Below are 21941 nucleotides of genomic sequence, written 5' to 3' on the forward strand. Positions count from 1 at the left end.
AGAGAGAGAAGTTAGATCTGCTTTGGGTTCCGGCGGTCGGTCGGCGCGTGAGCGTCCGTGCCGGCGCCGGAGTCCTTTTTAGTTAGTCAGAGTGGTTCCCTTTCGTCCTTTCTTCGCCGTCCTGGTAACGTTCGCTTTGTCCGAGCTCTGATACCGGCTCCTTCTTTAACGGTGGGACGCTGTTGGAGTAACGACGCGTTTGTTGGGAGGTCCTCGGTGGAGAGAGAGAGCGGTTTACATATTCAGAGGTGGTGTTTTTCCGGGAGGTGGAGGCTTCCGCAGATCCACCGTCGCCGGCTCTAGCTTCCGGGAAGGGAGTCTCCGTTAGATTCGCCTTCGCCGGCTTCTGGTTACGGAGAGCGGAGGCTAGCAAAGCTCCGCGCTGCCGCTTAGGAACCCGGGTTTCTTTGGGTAAAGGTTGTTTTTTAGGTTCGATTTGTATCAAGTCTGGTGTGGTTGTCGTCAAAGGTGAGGTTGGGTCACTGTGGTTGAGAACCTGGTAGAAGATGAAGCTCTCCGGCGAGGTGACGACTCTCAAGGAAAGAAAGAGAGGGTTCCTCGTTCGCGTGTCTAGGGTTTGAAGTATGTAAAGTCGGAGGAGATCTCGAGATTCGATGGATCCCTCAGGCGTGATGACATGGCGGTGAAGAGAGGCTATGGGTTCGTTGGAGGCTTACCGGTTTCTGAGCTCCGACGAACGAGGATGACGATGGTGTTTATTCCGGCGGCTTTCTGGCGGAGCGGTCAAGTTGAGGCGGTGACGCCGCGTGACGCGTGAAAGGTGCAGATCCCTACACGTGGCGAGCCAGTCTCCTCGACGCGCTGGCGGTCGGGGTCGTGCGGTTTCTAAGTTGGGCCGAGGGCCCGTTTAATCCTTGCCTTTTGCCCGTTCTCTTTTGGGCTTGTAATAGTTTTTTATGTAAGCGGGCTTCTGCCATTGTCTGGGCCTGGCCCATTTATTTAATATAAAAAAAAAACTTTGACGGAAAAAAAAAAAAAAACAAAGAAATTAAAACTGATTTGGAAAAATAAAAATAAAAGCTTATTTTTAGTTTGTTTTCTTGTCATCTTCTTGGTCAGTGATCTTCTTCGGATCCGCAGAATCATCCTCACCTCCAAAACCAAACTCGTTGACACGTGTTTTGTCCACAGGATAAACCCATCTCTGGTACAAGTATATCAAGAAAATTACATCTGCAACAAAACAAAGACAACACCAGATTTAGATCATATTATCATTTTTTGTCACTTCCAAAACAATCTAAAGAGGCATGAATCAACAACAATCTCAGAGAAAGACCGAATCCTATTATTTACCATCTCGGAAGACAGAGAGACGGTGCAGCATTGGCATTTTGATGACAAAGGCAAAGAGATCGTCGATGATGGTGTTGAGGAACTTATAAGTCATCTGCCTCCATGGTAGATGCGCTACTGACTTTAGCTTATAGTTGATGAACAATTGAGGACACATCATTATAAAACCTGCAAATACAAAACAAAACAAAAACACATTGATTCCCGCTCAAAGGAAATCATTCACATGACAGTTTTGAGATAGTTTAAGAGAATTTTGGGAACTTTTATACCAAACATGTAGACGCAGCTCGTTAGTGAAGATAGTATCCATGAGTACCAGCTCTTGTGGCGTTCGTAGGCTAGTGAATATATGGCGAATCCAGCGACAAGGAGGAGCAGCACATAGGATAAGAATTTAATGGCAATATCATCATACTCCTTGGTTTTGTTTCTCGCATAGGATTCACGATCGTGGAACCTCAATCTTGGAATCATTCCACTTCTATCAACCTGTGAAGTTGAACATTTGTCAGAGTTTTTATATAAAGGCAAAGCAAAAGCTCAGAATATTCATGAAATGTCATTGATGTACCTCTATGCGCATGGCTTTCCCTATTTTCCAGAACTCAATGCAGACGCCAACTCCAGAACTAGCCAGTATCATCCATGAAGTGTCGTTGTCAAGCAGGTAGAGGAAGATGATGAACTGACAGATGAAGTTGAGTACAACAGACTTTGCAGACAGTCCTTCCATAGATTTGTTCTTGTTCCAAAACTGGATATCTGCAGGAAAAGCAACAGACACATTAGATAAGCTAATACCAATAAGCATTTTTAGGATATACCAATAAGCGTTTACCGTTTTTGAATGCAAGGAAGTCAAACACAGAATGCAGCATCGAAACACACATTGTGATGCCCAACAGATAAGGGTTGCCTTCCAAAAACACCCTCTGCAAGTATATCACACTCAAATCTAAGTATATATAATAAGACATGAAGCTAACTGAGCATAAGGGAACAGAATCTACCTACCTTTAGTTCGTCAGATTCACCATCAAGCATGCTTCCGTAGCTACGATGAACCTGGAAAGACTGTTCAATCTGCTCAAATAGCTGCCACTTTGTCATGCTTATGGGGCTTACTTCAATGTTAAGTGGCAGCTCTGAGACTGTCTCGTTGATTGCAATCAGCTTGTCCCTTAGCAGCCAAAACTCGTTGAAGAAAACTATAGGGTAGTAGTTTACTGTAGTAGGTTCTACTTGTATGTCTGCCAATAAAGTTAAGGAATGCAAAAAAAGAAAATGGCATGGAAGATGAAACAAGTGCATAGAGAGTTGTCTAAAAACTTTAAGTAACAATCTGCCAAAAGAAACGGAAGGATACAAGGAGCAATGTTTGGTGGTACACCGTGCTGTGGATAGCTGTAAGTAAATTGAAGACAATTGGCAAAAGTCTTATGAAATTCATCGAAAGAAGTGAGCTCAAAGGAAAAGAAAGCATGCCATAAATCGATTATTCATCTACCAATAACCAGAAGGAACTACTTACCGAGTAAAGTCATCGACTAGGTTAATGGTGACATTAGGTTTCCAGTAGGATATCCATTCCACAGGGCCCTCATCCTTAAGTTCCGAGTCACGACCATTAACCTCCTGCGAAGCCTACTTTCTGTCGTTAGTTCACAAGAATCTGTTGCCATAACACAGGCTAATTACATGCCAAAATAACACATAAAAACCATAAGCACACCTCAACTTCTGCACTGGAATCAGCAGAGTCTTTAGGATTTCCCAAAAGACTCTTCTTCTTATCTGCTTTCCGCTTTGGCAAGTAAGTCGCAACAGCTGAAAACAGTTTAAAAAAAAAAGAAGAGGTCATCCAACTTAAGTGACCACAAGAATCTAACTACCAACTCTTGCTTAAAAAAAAGGACCGTTCAGTCTTACGATGTGTCCTGCCAAAGCAATTAAGAGGCTGATACTCAGGATCGTTAGGATCAATAGGAAAACCAGATCGAGCAAAGAAGACATGAGCATAGAGACTCCCATTATTCTTCAGTGCCTGCAATCACAAAACACCCCATCAACACAACTGACACAGCATATGAAGAAACACAAATATCTCTATTACCTCGGATGGATAATACTTCATTGACAAGGTCCTAGTGCTCTCAGGCTTCCACACAGCACAAGGAATGTTCGTCTCGTGCCAAACAAGCTTACCATCGTTCCCAAAGTCATTGAATTTAACATTCTCCGATAGATAAAACCACATATCCTATTGTCAAAATAAAAACAAACACTTTTAAGACCTCGAAAACGTCGATAGAGAGAAAGCAATCGAATTGGAGATACCCAATTACCAAGGGCTCGCCTTTGTGAAAGAGATTGGACATGAGATGAGGCGGAGGCTTAGAAGGATCAACAGGTTTCTGTTTCGGCGAGAAGAACTTCGAAGCGAAGTAGCAGAAGACGGCGATTCGAATGATTCCGGTTATCGTCTGCCCAAATCCACCACCTGCTTGTCGTTGCTGCTGCTGCGGCTGAGCATCACCGCCCACGACGGCCGCTGTTTCACCTGCTGCCGGCGGAGCCATATTCGGGGAAGTGAAGAGATGCTTTTCCGAATCAAAGCTGTTAACTTTAGTGACGAGATGTGTAAAGCAGAGTCTAGAGAGATTACTTAAGGACGTTATACGAAATGAATAGTTTATTTGCATGTAAGGACCTCAATAGTTTATTTTATTCTTATTTTACCCCGTTAGTATTCGAATTTCATGATTTAACCTACTCTGTTCAGCTATAAGCCTAAAAACCTTATTGCTTTTATGCAGAGACGGAGACATAAGGAATTTGATAAAGACTGTTTCTTTTCTAGAGTCTCTATGTCTCTATCACATTTAGTCTTTGCTTGTGTGTCGATTGTTAGAAATTTTTGAAGTAAATTGTTTTTTTTGCCTATCAAGTGTTTGTGGAAATGTCTGATCCAAATTCTGTAATGTGGATTTTCTTGACAAACGGCTGTTACTGGGATATTTAGCTGAAAGATGTAAGTTTTAGGACAGTTTTTTCGAACTTGGAGTTTAATGGTTCGTATCCTAATGAAGCCATTGATGTTTTCCGTGAGATACAAGCAGAGGAATGAGGCCTGACACCGTGACTATCATGAACCTCCTTCCTGTGTGTGCGCAGTTAGCCTCTCTGCATCTAGTAAGACAATGCCATGTACATATTATCAGAGGCGGACTTAGTGATATCCGCCTGAAAGAAACTCTACTAGACGTATATGCTAAATGTGGCAGCTTGAAGAACGCGTATTCTGTTTTCCACTCAGATGGTCATAGAGATCTGGTTATGTTCACTGCTGTGGTAGCTGGGTTGTGTGCTGTGCACGGTATGGGTAAGGAAGCACTTATGATCTACTCTCTTATGATGGACTTGTGGACTAAGCCTGATCATGTTTTCATAGCTACTCTGTTGACTGCATGCTGTCACGCTGGGTTGATACAATATGGATTGCAAATATTCGACTCAATAAGGACTGTTTACTGTATGAAACCTACAATGGAACGTTACAGAGACAAATCTTGATTGAGATAATGTTACATGTACATGGCCTTTGGGGGGTAGTAGGTAGAGAGAACAAGCTTATGATTTTACTCTTGTCGAATTTTATGGTCTGCCACTGGAATTGGGAGATGTTAAAGGAAACAAAGTAAGCAGCTCTGGTTCTGTATACCCTGGTTTAGACCTTGGCGATGGGTGCAAGTAGAAACGTCTCTCTTTAATGGCTTTCTCTTCTTCTTGTTCTGTATGTGGGTCTGCTTTATCACCTTCTATCAAGGACAGGTTAGAGAGCAATGAAGAAGGTGTGCCCACCGGACTTGCTAAAAGGTTGGTGTTACCAGATTTAGATGATGGTGTCGTACTGGTGGGCTTAAAGCTCAGAGGAGGTTTGACAATTTCAAGCTTTGGCCTCATCATACATTGCCTTCTCTCATGTAGCTTAGAAGTCGTCGGCTTTTTCTGTGTGGTGGTTTTTATCGATGTTGCTTCTGGTGGTACTGCTGCAGCATTGTTGTTCTCTGATGGACCTGTCAAGCGCTGGACGATTTCTCTGAAAGTGTTGGTGTCGGTGTGGACGAATGTTGTGACGGGCTTGCATGTTGCAACGTTTTGACTTCCTTGGTTATTCATATGTAAGTTTTTCTCTGACAGAACAGGCCTTGATTTACACCTGTTTCTTTTTTGGCCTCTGACCTGTAACATTTGTGCAGATGATTAGAAATATTCGAACGTGTAAGGTGAATTTGAAGAAATTGGAGTTATCTATAGAACCAATGAATGTCAAATATATGTGAGTGATTTCAGGAATGAGGATGAAGTAAGGTAAACGTTTCTCAAAAGATCTTCTGAATCATCTTACAAAACAAGCAACTCAAAACAGAAATTAGCTACATATACAAAAGAAGAGGCAGTCGTGTACTCAAACCTTACCATTTTAAAAATAAAAACACTGCATTCTTATTATATTTGAGAAAAAAATTGGCTTTTTCCTGAATTTGCTTTTGACTTGTTGTACACTCATAAATGTATATCGAAGTTTGGTGCTATTACTAATTGTAGGAATGCAAATGAACAGGGGCTGTCATGTCCTGAATCTGTCTTGTTTCATTATCTTTATGGTGATTACTTGTTCATATGATGAGGGAACTGGTTATAGAAGGTTTTATATACATTTATGATTTGATAGATGACCAAAGCTAATGCCTAATATCTCTTGTGTTCTGCTCTATGAAGGAATCACAAGAAATGATGAAAAAGGAAAAAGACCAAAGACATACCTGAAGAGCAAGCCGAGGCAGCTAGTGAAGGCAAATACTGGTTTCTGAACCCAAAGGAAGATAAAAAGGGAAGTTAAAAAAGAAGAAGACAACAAAAGAGAGAGAAAGGTCAAAGAAGGTATAAAGACTGTTGTTGGTCGAGGTCTGGTCACAGCTCAGAACTTTGTTCATATACCAGAAAAAAGGAGGAAAAAACAAGAAGAATGTGGAGGAAAGAGGAGAAAAAGACTATTTTATCCTTTTATTTTTAACCGTTTTTGGGTTTGGTCAAACATCAGAATGCCAGATTGTGATGAGTTATTTCATGCTGTCGTGAAGGTAGTACCCGTTCGGGTTCGGGTCGGGTATTTCGGATTTTCGGGTATTTCGGTATAGAGGTGTAAAACCCATTCGGGTATTTCTGTACTTCGGGTCGGGTTCGGGTATTTTTAGTTCGGATTCGGTTATTTCGGATCAGGTTCGGATATTTAGATTTTGAAAAAAAAAATTAAAATTTTCTTTCTCAAGTTTCTTGTATTTAAAAATATAAATTTCTGTCAACTAATTTTTTATTTTTAATAGATTGAATGGTTAATAGATTTGGACATAACATTTTAAAACTAAAAATGCATAAATTTAGTTATTTTTTTTAAAAAAAAATTGGATGTAACTTTTTGTTAATTTTTGAAATAAAAAACTTGACATGCATTTTAATTGAGTAGCAAATTATTTTTTCCGTAATTGTATGTATATCATATAAACTTAAAGTATGTATAGTGTCAATATAAATATTTTATATAAAATGAAAGATGTAAACTAGAAATATAGGGTTAATTATACATATGTTCGGTTATCTTCGGATATCCATTCGGGTTCGGGTATTATCCGTTCGGGTTCGGATATCCAATCTCTTCTTATTCAATACCCGTTCGGGTATTTTGCTACTTCGGTTCGGATTTCGGTTCGGGTTTTTCGGATCGGGTTCGGGTGCCACTTCGGATATCGGGTAAAGTGCTCACCCCTACGTGAAGGAATGGAGAAAGCAAGTTCAACAAGGAAGAAAAGTGCATGCCGTTTCGGTTAAGGAGTGTAGGGAGAGAGATAGAGAGACGTCATAGCAAACCTCTCCACCCAATTTATAAAACCAAACAACGGTTTCTATTTTTCTTTCTTTTGTTATATTGTTTTTTTTAATGGGCTGTCTCTGTTGAATGTGATGAGATATTTAACTGGACTCAATAACAGTTTCCTAACTGACACTGTTCTTTGGTTGACTCCTTCCATGGCTATATAAGAACATTAATGACTGGCATGGTCTAATATAGTCTATAGAACCACAAGCTGTTTTTTGTTTTACCAACAGTCGCTGACCTTAGTTGGTCATATGAATATTTGGAAATATATTAACCGATTCGGGATTTGACTTCAATACAATCATCATAACATGAACATTGCATATCCAGAAACCAACTAACAAAACCGGTTTGGTTATGGTTCCACTCAAAATGCAACCGGACACTGTTTTCACTATAGGGTTGTTTACAGTCGTCTGGATCTTTCTGAAATTACACTGTATAGAAGAGACCAAAGCATTATTGCTCCCTATCTATCTTTATCTCAAGCCTCTGAATAGCTTCTTAACTGTTTTTGTCTACTCTTATTCGACTATAATGCTTATCACTATGCATATAGATCACAAGGGAAATTATACCTCATGATGTAGATCCTACACTACAAATGTATTCATTTTTTGTCTTTGTGAATTGTGATACCTTCTGGTTACGCTAAGGTTGCTCTTTTGCCCTTTGCTTCTCTTGACTACAAGGAAGAAATTTTTTTGGTGTTGTTAGTAATCAATTCATGGGTCTGTATAAAAAGGGAAGAGGAACTAGGGTGGAGAGAGTAGATAGATACCGATTTTCTTGAATCCAGAAACTGACTATAAATGTCATAAAGCTTTTGCTTCTCGGCTTCAGAAACCGATGGTTTAGTTTTGGAAGCGATCGACTTCAGAAGAGGATCAGTTATCATTGGAGTCGTTCCAGGCTCTGTTCTATCTTCTTTGCTCAGAAACTCGTGAACAGCTGCAAGTTGCGCATCTGAGAGAAGAGCTTGAAGATCAGCTCCACTAAAGCCTTCAGTCATCGCAGCTATAGGATCTAGGTCAACATCATCAGCCATCGGAAGCTGCATAAAAGTGCAAAGATTATTATTATTGTATCATTTTTCGTTTGTATTATTTTTATAAATGCCTCAATTAATAGGGGATTCAAGTTTATGGTTGCTCAGAATATGTAACGTGAAGACTTAGGAGGTTTCAGGAAAAAAACAACTAGCAGAAATTATTCAAATGATAGAACTAACCTTTCTAGAGAGAACTGTGAGAATCTCTAATCGCTCTGGTGGGGATGGAAAGTCACACATAAGAAGACGATCAAGCCGGCCAGGCCTCAGTAGCGCAGGATCAAGCAGATCTGGCCTACTGTTAAATGAGTAAACCAATATAAAAGTCATATATTCATCTTTTGTATGTAATGAAACCATAAAATGAGGACTGAGATAGGCTTCAAAATTAATGGCTATTATCATTACGGAATTACTCTCAAGTCTTAATCCACCCGTTTTCTGTAGATTGTATGAATGCATTGAACACTAAATATAGACGTATTCTGGTGTACATACCTTGTAGCAGCAAATACAAAGACCCCGGTTAGAACTTCAACTCCATCCAGCTCTGTCAAGAACTACGCAAAAGAAAAATATGACATGAGATGTTTGAACTTTTAGGGTTGGTTGAGTATGCAAATACTTTTGAAGTAACTTACTTGATTAACAACTCGATCAGTAACCCCGGTGTTGTCATGTCCTCTCTTGGGAGCAATTGAATCAAATTCATCGAAAAAGAGTATGCATGGTGCTGCGGCTGCTGCCTTTGCAAATATATCACGGACCTGAGAGATGGATGTTTGTCGTTATTAGATATATGTGGAACTACTAGGATAACACTCAGGTTTTTTACCTATCTAGTACACAGTAAATACTAAGAAAAACAATTGCCAGGAGAATACAGCAGTAAAGATAAAGCAGGATGATCATCTCAAAAGCATCTTAAAGATGCATAACAAAGAGAGGTGTCATTCTTACAGATTGTTCAGAAGCACCAATGTATTTGTTTAAGAGCTCAGGCCCCTTCACTGAGATAAACCGTAGGGAACACGCTGCTGCAGCTGCACCAACTATGTGTGTCTTCCCACAACCAGGTGGGCCATACAAGAGAACATTTGATCTCAAACGCAGAGGAGACTTTGCAAAGATTTTCGGAAATCTGGATGGCAACTCAATCATCTGGACATGACAAAGAGCAAATAAGTTGGATTTCTACAGTTAGTTCTCAAAATAACTACTGATCATTGTAATTGTAATTGTTAACATAACTCGTAACAATACATTATACAGAACAGTATAATTATTTCCATCAGATTAATTCTCAGATAACTCAGTAAGAGAATATACATAAACGCTAGCAGATAAAACCAAGTAGATGCAAGTTGACAATGCTTACAGTTAATAAAAGGATAACAATATCGGCCAAATTTCCTACCCACACTAGTTAAATCTTAATGGGAGCAAGAAATCAGATACGGTAATCAACATGCATATATACCTCTTTGATAGCATTTTTAACATCAGTCACACCTCCAACATCTTCCCACCCCGAGCGACCACCTTCCGAAGCAGATTTTGTGATGTCACGCATGGCAACAGGCACAAATTCATGCATAGCTCGCGTAAAGTCTTCTTTGACCAGAGTATATTTGGATACATTGGATTCACAAGGTAGATGTCGGCCAATGGCAGCATGAACAGCTCTATCAACCAATATTTCCTGGAAAAAGAGAATCCAACAAAAGCTCAATGTCTAGTAACGGACAGAACGAAAATCAAAAGAAAAGGATGTAAGCTTGAATCCAAAACATATACGACATGACAATCCCAGATAGTATTAGACTTGAAGGGTCTGCCAAAATTTCTTTTAAATATCTTTACTGATAACGGCACAACATCATATCTTAAAAACATATGGAAATTATAAATACCAGGTCATACGCATCATATCCTTCACATTTTGCAGCTAACTCGAGCAATATATCTTCCGAACACTCTAAAAGGCGTTTTTGTATTTCATGCTTCAGTATCGCCCCACGTTCAGAAGTAGCAGGAGCAGCCAGTTGCACATGAAAGTCAAATCTTCCTGAAAATATTACATGGATCATTTATGTGAAAACAGCTAAAGGTGCTGGTATATAACAAGTTCATACCTGATGAACTCAATGTCTGTGGAATTTGTTCTAGAGACTGGACAGAAGCAACAAATGCAAGTGGGCCAATTCCACAAGAGGTATTCCTGTACTCCTGTTGAGTGGACGAAAACAGAACTGAGTAACTAAAAATGAGCAGAAATCGAATATACCAGCTAGAATTTAGTCGCTTAAAGCATATCTTGGAGAAGAGTGGATATAACACTTAAAACAGTGAAATATTAGACCTGATATTTTTCAACAGTTCATACCCCATAATCATCTATAACATCTGTTAGGAATTTTGTAAGCATAGTAATCGCATTCGAAGCTTGAGTTCCTTCGTTATCTGAAGATGATGAGATAATGCTATCAAGATCATCCAAAATGATGACGGATGGTGCATGTTCCAAGCCTTCAGCTATTACACTAGAAAGGGTTTGACGGATGTGTTGAACCTTCTCCATGGCAAGTGCAGAACAGGATACCAGAATCCTGCACAAGGAAAATCAATACTTAGCCAAAACTGTTCCAGAATAAGTCTCTTGAAGACAAATGATATTGGTTGGAATAGATCAGTAGAGGTAAACGTTAACCATAACCACTCACACATGTGCCAACAAGTCTTTTTGTTCCTCAAGGTACTTTGCAGCACCTCTTGCTAATATTGTCTTTCCTGAACCCTATCAACCAGAAGCTCACATTAGTAAACAACCAGGTCATTTAACCAGTAGAAAAAAAAAAGAGAAATTAAGAAACGACTGAAGCCTGGGAAACAATGATTCAACGTTGTAAAAAGAAAAGAAAAAATCTGAAGCATTGATATAATAAACATCCTGATATTCATGACTAGCCAAAGAAATAGCTTTGGAGTGGGTAACGTACTAACGTTAATGGATATATAGAATCAATTGGCAACTAGATACAAGTAAATCCAGGGACCAAAAATGCACTAAATTAATTTTTGAGTGATTCCAAATGGAACAGAAAAACGGGGACGGGAACTCACAGGAGGCCCATATATGAGAATATGTCCAGGTGAAGGAACACTGAATTTGCTAAACCACATTCCAGCTGTCGGAGACAATAATACGGTCATCCCTGCACGAACAGATCTCATGAACAATATCCAGATGCAATAAAATATACAAAAATTAAAGGTTGCAGAAATGGTAGATGATCAAGCAGTTTAAGTTGAGGCAAAAAACTGCTTCGTGAACATTTTATATGCAGCTAGAACGTATCCAATAACAAAACTAACACAGAATGAAACCAAAATCTTAGCAAATTTTATGTTATCAGAAAGCATGACACAAGGCCTATCTATAACTGATTGATTTAGTTTTTATCCGCAGACACATATATATATATATAACATAGAGCGCCATCATGATATTATAATTAAAATAAGGAGATGCTAAGAGAGAGAAAAATTACTCTTGATAACATCCGACACAACTGAGCCCATCCACGCTAAGGAAGATACATCCGGGGAAACACCTTTATTGCAGTGTCTTTCTTTAGCAGACGAGAAAAATATAGGTTCGCCAAGATTCATTTTCTCAAGCATTGGCTCAATATGAACCACATTGTCCTTCTTCTCACTTCTATCCAAGGTAAGCTCATACGCAACGAATTTATCACGAAGCGAAGACTCGTCAGAGACTGTCATTACGTACAAAATTTCTAAAGGAACAATTTTGTCCTTCCTAATTTCCAGAAGATCAACAACAGAAGGCTGCCCGTCTCTTGACTTATAAGATTCGAGGCCTCCCACTTCAAAATGGAACAAAGTTTCCCTTCCTAAAATCAACGAACTAACATCAATTCCTGTGACTGACGCAATAGCATCACGCTGTGCCAATGACCACAGGCGAGTAAGGCATTTCAGTCCTTTCTTATTCTTAAGTTGATAGGCATTGTCCTGTTCTCCTTCAATATGTAAACCCTCAGATAAAAGAGCCGTAACAACCTTCTCGTGCACAGACCAGTCCACAACATCCACATTGGTGGTCAATCCAGAAGCTGGATGGCTGCTTCTTCTATTAGAATTTGGATTGCCAAGCATATCCGTACCTCTATCAAGCACGTTTTCCTTTTCAGAAATCTTAAAGATGCACGGAGAAAGTGAAAAAGCAGGAACTTCTTTGTGCACGTTGACATTGCATCCCCTTAAGTGAACCCCTACATACAAATGATAACTCTTACTCAGACATTGATGATTTTGTGGTAAAAAGCTCCATCGAGAAAGGAAACATGCAAAATGGCACACTCCTTAGCTTTTGGATTTCAAAATGCATGACAACTCTCAAAAAACCTACATGTTTACTTCCTGACAGTTATAGGAATAAAATACAAAATCCTAGTGTTGCATTGTCTTTCCGTACATTTAAATTACCAAGCCGTTCAGGTAGACAAGCTAACTACACCAACATCAAAATTTTATAAGTACATAAAACAAAAGCATCTGTATGCTAAGAAATATTACTCACATGAGTGAAGGCCTGCTCCTAGATAGAGACGAAGAGACTCCACCATCATTAAATGTCCTTTGGCAGCTAAATCCGAAAATACAAGACGAAGAATTGCTCGACGGGGCTCTTTCTTCGAGCTGTGACTATCATTCTCAACCACCTTTGAAGCATCGCTGTTTTTCTTATTTAAATCTTCGTCTTTCTTCACACTACCTTTCAAAGGTATTCTTGGGGATACAGAAATCATCTGAAGAGATTCTAGCGAGTATTTCTCGGCAGTTTCTGGATGAATATAGGCAACAGAAGTAAGGGCTACCCTTACATCAAATCCTTTGACATCAGCTTCATGAAACGCTGATCTAGTGGTATCTTGTACACGTAACATGATTTTCACATCTTTACTCGAAGCATCAAGACCCTTTTTCGCGTTGAGATTCCTTTCACGTCTCTTAGGAGCCACAGCTACTTCAGTTCCTGCCACAAGTTGTACTGAAAACAAGCCAGCAGTCAAAAAAAAAATCATTAGCAAAATTGTAAGCATAAGAGATTAGTAAGTTGAAAAAAAAATAACTACAAAAACTTGGTAATAGACGACTAATATAAACAAAAACAAAAAAGGTGTAGAACAAAGATGGTCTTACCCACCCCTTTTGGTGGAAATGTTGAAACCACAGCAAATCTTATCACAGTTCGGTCATGCAACCACAAAGGGAACTTCATGGCCTCGTGAAGTATCCTCACCTGAAAAAAAAAAACGTGTTCCCAAAGTTACCTCAGCAGACCAATTAGCGAACTGGTTCTCTTCCATTGCCACAAACTAAAGGCACTACTGAATCGGGCACGAGATTATACGAAAACATAAACTAGAGAGATTAAAAAAAGAGAACGATGGTAACCTTTCCCGTCAACTAGAAAGTCAACGCTTACTTGCAATAAGATCAAGAGCTAAAGACTATCCAATAATACCTGACTAAGTATAGCAGCCTCGGCAAGCTCTGCATTGAGCTCAAGAACTTCCCAATCATCTTCAGTCTCTGGTTCAACTGTTACTAGAGTAGCCTTCGGCACATTAGAGAGAACTCGAACCTGAACCACTGTACCATCCGGCAACGAGATGCTTTCCGCAAACACTCTAGCAACCTTAACGGAAGAATCGAAAAATTGAAAACGCAATGAGAAACAAAAAAAGAGTACTAGAGCTCCAAACGGGATTCAAATCAAGAGAGAAACCTCGATCGCAGAAGAGGATGAGCTAGAGCCGGACCAAGCAACAGGCCAACGACGATCACCGGAGCGGAGCTCGACAGGGAGAAGCGGAGGGAGAAGAGACGAGCTCGTGGACTGAAGCACGTGGAGTATCTGACGAGGTAGTGAGACGAAACAGTCGACGCCGGCGACGGTTCGAACCACCGCTTCTGTTTCCATCGCGCCGGAGATAATTAGTTTTTGCCGATTGTCAGATGTGTGTATTCCAAAGCTTATCTTCTTTGTTTGTGGGCCGAGCGCTAATCACTTACCTTGTGTTGGGCTTTTTGGGCTTTTGTAAATTTATATTGGGCCTTGTAAATATTTCCAGGATATATTCTCTAGGGTTGAGCTCAGCTAAGCACAATACTATACTTGTACTAAACTAAAATGGCATTTATATATGCAATCAAATACTGATAGATAAATTAATGTATCAGGTAAAATATAACGATAAAATTGCATTGATTAAAAAATCCAAAAATCAATGCAAGTAACTTGAAGAAGGAAAATACAAAGAGATACGTTAAACAAAAGATTTGTTGAGAAATGCATCATTAGAGACGAGACATTTGAAGTAGATTAATGGGGTAACAGTCGGATTTGGAGCCATTAAACGCTCTGAGAGCAATGATGAGATTAAAAGCTTCTGTAGGATGAAAAGCATCCCAGAACACGTGTCGATCTCTGAATGCACATGGCACAGCTAGTGGCAGACACGTAATTTCTCCCCCGTTTCTCCCTACTCCACAACACCCTCTATCCGTCACTTCGAATCCTATAACATACACTTGACAGTATCAGACATTTGAACATACTGTTCGAACGGTTGTTAAATGAGGTACTTAACCGTAATCAATGGGGTTGGTGAGTATATCCACCGCGGCTCCATAGGTATTGCCATAGACAAAGATGGCGTCGCGGCCGGTTTTGTTGTCGGAGTTGAGACGATCCACCAGCGACTTGAGACGGTTGTTGAAAAGCTCAGCCATCTCATTGACCGCCTCCACACATTGACCCGGCGGAACCGCCCGAGCGGCTAGCTGGTCTGGTATACAACCTAATGGACCCACACCAGCTAACACGAATTTCCTAAACCCCTTGTCATATAGTTCCTAATATCACATTACATAAACTCACATTTTCACGTAGCTCATAATATAACATTGCCACGTTGAATAAAACATAATGGCAATTATGTTTTGTTACGTATGTGTGGTGAGACTAATTAAGTAACGTGAACTTACAAGGAGATTAGAGGTGAAGTTGGAGACGAGGAGGTCTGCGAAAGAAGTAGGGTCGTAGATGGAGCTGGTGAGGAAAAGCGATGGTTTCAAGTAATTGTTAATGTAGTCATTGTTCCCCAGTGAAACCACCACCAATGACTTTGCCATATACTCTGTTACTGATGACCCTATTCCCCTACTTATCTCCATTAATGTCTTGTCGAAGTTCTCCACTTGTCTTCTCATGCTGAATCTCTCTCCCTGCATGCATGCAACTCCCATTAATTAATTTGCTCATGAAAATTGATTTCTAAAACTTCATGCACCCAATCAAAAGTCAATATTAAATACTCTTCGTGAACCCATATGATGAGTTTTTAGTTAATTAATTTATGTTTTGTAAATATATCATAGGAGTATGTATTAGTATAGAAATAGTCATAGGTTTGATATAACATTAGACCGTTAGAGATCTTTCGATTCACTAACATAAAAAAACACATCATGTAGATAATTAAGAGAAGTGCATGCGTACGAGATGGCGACCGGTTTCTTCTAAGATTCCTCCGGCAGCCGATGCGTAGTTCACTCCCCGGAGAACATCAACTCCTCCGTCCATCGTTTCCATAAACGCTGGTATGTCCGGCAGCCCCAGCAACTCTCCTGTATTCATTTAGTTTTTAAAAAAAAACTCTCATGTATCAATCCCCCATTATTATTATTTATTCTCGTTACAAAATTACTAATAATATACTTATAAGACAAAGATATTCCAAATTTTTGTTCACCAGCAATGGACTAAACATTGAACAAAAAGAGTCATTCATGCCAAAAAGTTTTACATGCATTGATCGACTCCAAAACCACATGCATGTAGAGAGTCCAAGAGTAGTTCACATGTGCATAAGTGCATTCGTATATATGCAAAAGGTCACTTTAGTAGAATGGTTAAAGGTACACAACTATTTGATTAATTTTCAAAAACAACAAAAACTATTTAATAGAACACATACGCATGTATATATGTATAATGAACGTATGTACCGATGAAATCGACGATGGTTTTGCCGTTAGAGAATCGACCGGTGGGTTGACCGCCGTCAAAATCGATGCCATATGGGAGATAGTTGGACCTAGCGAGCGAATTCAAGCGGTTGTTGTTTCCGTTGTCCACCAATGAGTCTCCGAACACAAACATCGCTGGAAACATTGCCTCGTTTTCATCTTCGGCTGCGATGACTACTGCATGTACCACTACTACAAACAATGGAACAAATGCTAATGATTGTATAGTGAAAGACTTCCTCATGTCTTTCAAATTTGAAATACTTTTTTCCAAGGAAAATTGAAGGCTCTCATGAGAGTGGTACATGCATGGCCGCGCTCGAGTTATAAATAAGTCATAAATTTGTATCAGTGAATTTAATGAGCTCTGTGATCCGTTGGCTTATTTGAAAACGGCACACCGGTTTTTGCTAAAAAAGGTTTCAACATTTAAAGAAAAGTCAACTAAACCCGTATGTATTCAACACGTACGTAGAGCTCGACGTCAGACACACATAGCTTAACCTGTGGACATGCGCTACAAAAACTAGCTTCATATAACTTCAAAACAAAAATAATTATAACCATAAACATTTAATGCAAAGCACAAAAATGTATAGGAAGCAAGCGTTGGAATCCCGCATTGAAAACTAGAACTTGATTTGTTCTTGATGGTCTCAACTCTTTGACTTCTGTGGTCATATCATAAGATCAATTTGTTGACTTATTGCTGATGGGTTCGACTAATTCGGCCTAGTCTGGCGGGTTAGGCCCATATGAGCTTTTTTATATCAACAGGCCCATAGAGCTTGTTAAAAATTAAAGTTTTGAGAAACTTACGAGATATTCTATAAGTATGAGGGTAAGTACGCAATATACAAAAACCTAAAAGTGCGGGTTAAGACACGGTCTAAGACGATCGAACCAGAGATCATTTACATTTGTCCTAAATCGACAAGCAATCAAGCAACGGACGAGAAACGAAAATAGTACTCAGGAGAGGGGAGTAAGAGAGACGGTGCAAAAGTCTCAAACAAGTCTGCCATTTTCACATTCCGGCAATCTCCAGAAGCGTTTGCTCTATTTCAATTTCAATCGGTTAAAAGTCTATTCTTTTTTGTTTGTCTGTGTTCATTCCAGAGCTTCATTGGCTCTTCTGGTGATACAATTTCCTTGTGTGTTTGTTTGTTCTGTAAATTTTAGAAGAATAAGTTTCAGTTCTGTCTGCTGGAGCGGCTAATTTTTAAGGGGTTTGTGAATTTGGAGTGATTCAGTTTCTTCCTACCCTAAATCTACTCATCCTCCTGTTACTCTCCACCACCTGCTCAGGTTCATCAGCATCGCCAAGTTTGAGAAATCAGCAGGTGACTTTAGTGGAAAAGGTTAACACTGGAAGCTATATAGGGATACAAAAATTGATAGGGAGAGTGAGAACTATAATGACACAAAGGCTGAGACTAAGGATGGGCATGCTCACTTGGCTTGGAAAGAGTAGAAGGATTAACATAGAGGGAAGAGAGGTGAAGGTTCAAACGCAAATGTGGATATGTGTGTTGCATCCCGTGATAAGGATAGAAATGACCGCAGAGGATCAATGTTTGCTTATAGTGTCATGAGCGAACCAAAAGAGACTGGAAGAGAAGAAAAATAAACCGATAGGTGGGAAACGAGAGAGAGGGTGGAGCAGAACGATGGAGAAAGAAAGAAGGAGAAGAAAAAAAAGATCATATTAAAAGAGAGCTAGAGACTGATGCTGAAGAGGTCTCACAGAACGAGAAAGAGCTCGGTGAAGCATCTGCCAAAACCTGCACAAGAGGAATATGTGGCACCAGAGCAGAAGAAGCAGAACGAAACAGAGGGGTGGGAAGAAGATGAAAGATAATCAAAGGACAAAAGGAGCGAGAGAGAGAGGGGTGGTAATAATTCAGAAGTGGAAAGAGCTGCAAAAGCAAAGCAGAATCAATGAAAAAGAAAAGATGCCTCCAGTTATGGAGTTCAGCAACGGAAGAGAATGCTGAGGCCGAGAGACAGCCAACAAACTACGACCGTGTCCGTTCACGGAGTCAGGACAACTACGAAGGGTGCGTCCCTTTGTCTTACGCATTTATATTAGCCTCTGTCTAATTAGTATTAGCCTCTCATATCTTAGCTTAATCCTATACATTTTTTTTACCTTTTGGAGAGAGTAGAGACGCCAGGATTGGTTGAAATTTGCACATATTTAGTAAAATCTGCAGGCGATATTGATTATTGTTGAGAATATCTCATTACCATTATTGTTTTTTTTTCTTTTAAAAAGCCTGTAAAGAAAATTTTGCACCTTGTAAACCTAAATTTGCCGTCTCTTTCGATATTCTTCCCTGCCGCCTCCCTTACTCTCTGTGTTAAGAAGATTATTTTTCCTTCAGTTCTTTTATCATGTAAGTTAGTTAATTGGTCTAAGTCCTTGAACTTTTGTCAGTCACTAATCTGGTTTCTAATGCATCATCCATGTTTGATTGTGTGTGTGTTTTCTTTGCAGGGTACAAGGTAATCATTCGTTACTATGTCTTCGAGAAAGGATCGATTTGCACTGCTTGGTGAACAATAGTGAAAGAAAAATAATCGGTTAAACCGGCATTCGTTTTTATATGCGCATTGATGATGCTCATCTGCGACACACTTGTACTTGATAATTAATTTTTGAGGTTTCCTTCTTAGGCTTGTCTTTAGGTTGCAGAGTAACGGTAGAATGTTAAAATATAAAATGATTGGACCAAAAAGTCGGTTTCAATCCTCAATCCTACTTCATTTGTGTTGCTTATATCTCTGCATTGTTTTTTTTTAAGATTAGTATAAGGTTGAGCTCACATGTATCAAGTTTCTGCTGCTTTTATCAACTTTTATATGGAACATAGTTTTGGTCAGAGCGACAGCTTGTTGAATTTTTGTTTTACTGAATGATCCAGGCGAATCAGAGGTTCCGGTTGTTGTTTACAACGTTGGGGAATGTATGCAAGAACTGATTAAATTGTGGAAGGAATATGAATCTTCTCAGCCTGACAAAAGTGGTGAGTTCGCAAGTAATGGCCCCACTCTTGAAGTTCAGATTCCAGCTGAGTATGTTACTGCTACTAACCGCCGAGTAAGACGAAGATACATCCAAAGACTTTCTCATAATCTTTTTTTATTGTATATTGAGACCTTTGGCTTATTTTTATGAAGGTAAGAGGTGGCCAGCTATGGGGAACAGACATATACACAGATGATTCAGATCTTGTTGCTGGTACGTGTCCTAAAGAATCTTTGCATTTCATGCCTTGGCTTTGAACTAACATAACACTGATTCTGGTATGTCTTCTAGTTCTCATGCATACAGGTTATTGTCGTCCTACATCTTCCCCTCCTCCACCGACATTGCAAGAGTTGCGTGCTACCATTAGAGTCTTGCCGTCACAAGATTGTAAGTTAGGTTTTTATCTTTGTGCTTTTATTGACTTTTCCATGTTCATACTAACTTTTTATATTCGATATATATTATATTTTAAGACTATACCTCCAAGCTAAGGAACAATGTCCGCTCTCGATCATGGGGAGCTGGAATCGGATGCAGTTACAAAGTTGAGCGGTGCTATATACTTAAGGTTATTAATTTGACATCTCTTTGTTATCTGTCCTCCTTGTTTCCTTGGCAGGATGTTCATAATATCCAGTTTAAAAAGTGGATTCTTTTTCAAGTCCTTACTGGTGTTTTTATTTCAGAAAGGAGGTGGAACTATAGAACTGGAACCCTCTCTTACACACTCCTCAGAGCCAACACTTGCACCAATGGCTGTTGATAAGTCTATGACCACCAGAGCTGCAGCTTCGGTACTTTAAAATCTCTGATTCTCTATCCCTCACTTCACTTGCATTTCAAAATTTGATTAGACATGTTTCAGTACTGATGACTTGTTTACCGTTCTGTAGAATGGTCAGCGGCAACAAAGGTTTGTTCGAGAAGTAACAATACAATACAACCTCTGCAATGAACCTTGGTAAACTCTCTGAAAACTTCCGCACAATGCTTTAGATAATCTTTACCTTCTAAGATCACTTTTTACCCACGCATTGATTTACTTTTCTTTTTTGTTTCTTGCAGGATCAAATATAGCATAAGCGCTGTGGCCGATAAGGGTCTGAAAAAGCCTCTTTTCACCTCTGCTCGCTTGAAGAAAGGAGAAGTTTTGTACCTTGAAACACATTCATCCAGGTATTTAAACACATGTTTATATCAAACAACATTAATGAGATATTGTTACATGCTAAATCAAACTCTTTTGTATGGCAAATAGGTATGAGCTCTGTTTCGCTGGAGAGAAGACTATGAAAGCATTCCAAGCCTCCCAACAACAACCCTCATCATCCGAAGAAGCTAAGGAGATGGATAACAATAACAACTCTGTCATGTTTTCCTTAAACGTTTTCCGTTGGTTACGATGGAGGAAACCTCTCCCTCATGTGACAACAGACGGTGAAAAAACAGATACAGATTCAGACAACAGTGTAATTGATGTTTTCCGTTGGTCACGATGTAAGAAACCTCTCCCGCAGAAGCTTATGCGGTCTATCGGGTTTCCACTCCCACCTGATCATGTCGAGGTTAGCATATACTCTTGTTTAGTAAAATTCTTGGATTTTTTTTTAATTTAATTATATAACAGTGATGATGATGATGATGTTTGTGGGAATGGAGAACAGGTGTTGGAGGAGAATCTGGATTGGGAAGATGTACAATGGTCACAGACTGGTGTTTGGATTGCTGGGAAAGAGTACACACTTGCACGTGTTCATTTCTTGGCTCCCAGCTGAAGAGAAAATAAAAAGCTTTTCATGTCTTTATCTGATTTTTTTTTTTTTTTTTTTTTTTTTCTTGTAAAACCTGAGACTTTCATTAAAACCTTAAACATTGTTTAGAGCCCATAGGGCTTATTTAGCAACATTATCGGCCCAAACATTAGCCGTATGATTAATAAATGAAAAAGAGATTGATTTGAATGAAGGAAGCAGAGAGTAGATATCTCGAAGCACACCGAAGATCTCAAGCTTGTTCTCCCTTTTTTTGATCGTATTCATGAGGATTTGAGAGTCAGAGAGTATTGAGACTGCATCGAGGCCGTGAGAGAGGGCAAAGTTTATGGCAGTTAGCACCGCCAAGGTTTTCGCCATAAAGGGCGAGGAGACCGAAGTCAGGCTCGCTGAGTGCTGCGTTTTCGAGAACCGATCATCAATGATCTATTGTTAGAGATTATAGTTTCTTTTGAGTCTCTTCTTGTGTTCTTGTTCTTTTCTTTTGTAAACTTTATTCAAATTAAATAATTTAATTGCTAATTAGTAAAAGATTATAGATAATCAATCCCCTTTGGATTTTTCTTTCTTCTTCCCAATTTTATTTGTCATTGTGATTAATTCATTGGCGAATCATGAGTAATAAGTTTAAAAGGTTCTGTTAATATTTAGTCTGAGATAATGAAGATTAACCACTTGATTAATCATCTCAAGTCGTCAATT

The 21941-nt window shown here is 39.4% G+C and overlaps 5 protein-coding genes and 1 long non-coding RNA gene across 9 annotated transcripts; 2 read left to right on the forward strand and 4 right to left on the reverse strand.

The window, feature by feature from the left end:
* Positions 1-308: 308 nt before the first annotated feature.
* On the reverse strand, positions 309-3966 carry LOC106418997 (cleft lip and palate transmembrane protein 1 homolog). 2 transcript variants are annotated; one of them, XM_013859740.3, is made up of 12 exons: positions 3666-3966; positions 3434-3580; positions 3250-3364; positions 3053-3147; positions 2852-2955; positions 2687-2724; positions 2335-2570; positions 2159-2252; positions 1892-2082; positions 1590-1809; positions 1318-1485; positions 309-1194 (listed from the first exon to the last, which is right to left on the reverse strand). In XM_013859740.3, the coding sequence occupies exons 1-12, from the start codon at positions 3897-3899 to the stop codon at positions 1049-1051; spliced, it is 1788 nt and encodes a 595-aa protein (XP_013715194.2). In that variant the 5' UTR covers positions 3900-3966; the 3' UTR covers positions 309-1048. The 2 variants fall into 2 exon arrangements, with proteins under 2 accessions (XP_013715194.2, XP_013715193.2); XM_013859739.3 differs by having other exon boundaries at positions 2852-2964.
* Positions 3967-4825: 859 nt separating this feature from the next.
* On the reverse strand, positions 4826-6279 carry LOC106419239 (VQ motif-containing protein 31-like). Its single transcript, XM_022693750.2, has 2 exons — positions 6147-6279; positions 4826-5562 (listed from the first exon to the last, which is right to left on the reverse strand). The coding sequence occupies exon 2, from the start codon at positions 5497-5499 to the stop codon at positions 4975-4977; it is 525 nt and encodes a 174-aa protein (XP_022549471.2). The 5' UTR covers positions 5500-5562; positions 6147-6279; the 3' UTR covers positions 4826-4974.
* On the forward strand, positions 5583-7431 carry LOC125579084. Its single transcript, XR_007317033.1, has 3 exons — positions 5583-5691; positions 6103-6464; positions 7157-7431. It is a non-coding gene; the product is annotated as an uncharacterized LOC125579084 (long non-coding RNA).
* Positions 7432-7505: 74 nt separating this feature from the next.
* On the reverse strand, positions 7506-14385 carry LOC106419447 (peroxisome biogenesis protein 1). Of its 2 annotated transcripts, XM_048742478.1 has the most exons (17): positions 14128-14385; positions 13864-14037; positions 13539-13638; positions 12916-13386; positions 11861-12607; positions 11433-11524; positions 11033-11106; positions 10696-10918; positions 10445-10538; positions 10223-10377; positions 9790-10011; positions 9270-9470; positions 8951-9076; positions 8808-8869; positions 8490-8607; positions 8040-8312; positions 7506-7943 (listed from the first exon to the last, which is right to left on the reverse strand). In XM_048742478.1, the coding sequence occupies exons 1-17, from the start codon at positions 14320-14322 to the stop codon at positions 7905-7907; spliced, it is 3366 nt and encodes a 1121-aa protein (XP_048598435.1). In that variant the 5' UTR covers positions 14323-14385; the 3' UTR covers positions 7506-7904. The 2 variants fall into 2 exon arrangements, with proteins under 2 accessions (XP_048598435.1, XP_048598436.1); XM_048742479.1 differs by lacking the exon at positions 14128-14385 and having other exon boundaries at positions 13543-13638.
* A 208-nt stretch (positions 14386-14593) lies between these two features.
* On the reverse strand, positions 14594-16692 carry LOC106419237 (GDSL esterase/lipase At5g08460). Its single transcript, XM_013859995.3, has 5 exons — positions 16413-16692; positions 15904-16031; positions 15390-15629; positions 14993-15257; positions 14594-14920 (listed from the first exon to the last, which is right to left on the reverse strand). The coding sequence occupies exons 1-5, from the start codon at positions 16675-16677 to the stop codon at positions 14700-14702; spliced, it is 1119 nt and encodes a 372-aa protein (XP_013715449.3). The 5' UTR covers positions 16678-16692; the 3' UTR covers positions 14594-14699.
* A 613-nt stretch (positions 16693-17305) lies between these two features.
* Positions 17306-21428, forward strand: LOC106419334. Of its 2 annotated transcripts, XM_048742480.1 has the most exons (12): positions 17306-17510; positions 17616-18493; positions 18934-18941; positions 19361-19536; positions 19617-19677; positions 19756-19854; positions 19941-20035; positions 20154-20261; positions 20361-20428; positions 20533-20643; positions 20726-21032; positions 21132-21428. In XM_048742480.1, the coding sequence occupies exons 2-12, from the start codon at positions 18375-18377 to the stop codon at positions 21240-21242; spliced, it is 1263 nt and encodes a 420-aa protein (XP_048598437.1). In that variant the 5' UTR covers positions 17306-17510; positions 17616-18374; the 3' UTR covers positions 21243-21428. The 2 variants fall into 2 exon arrangements, with proteins under 2 accessions (XP_048598437.1, XP_048598438.1); XM_048742481.1 differs by lacking the exons at positions 17306-17510; positions 17616-18493 and adding an exon at positions 18530-18832.
* Positions 21429-21941: the final 513 nt, after the last annotated feature.

This window comes from Brassica napus, chromosome A10 (genome assembly GCF_020379485.1).
Source record: "Brassica napus cultivar Da-Ae chromosome A10, Da-Ae, whole genome shotgun sequence".
Taxonomy (NCBI): Eukaryota; Viridiplantae; Streptophyta; class Magnoliopsida; order Brassicales; family Brassicaceae; genus Brassica; species Brassica napus.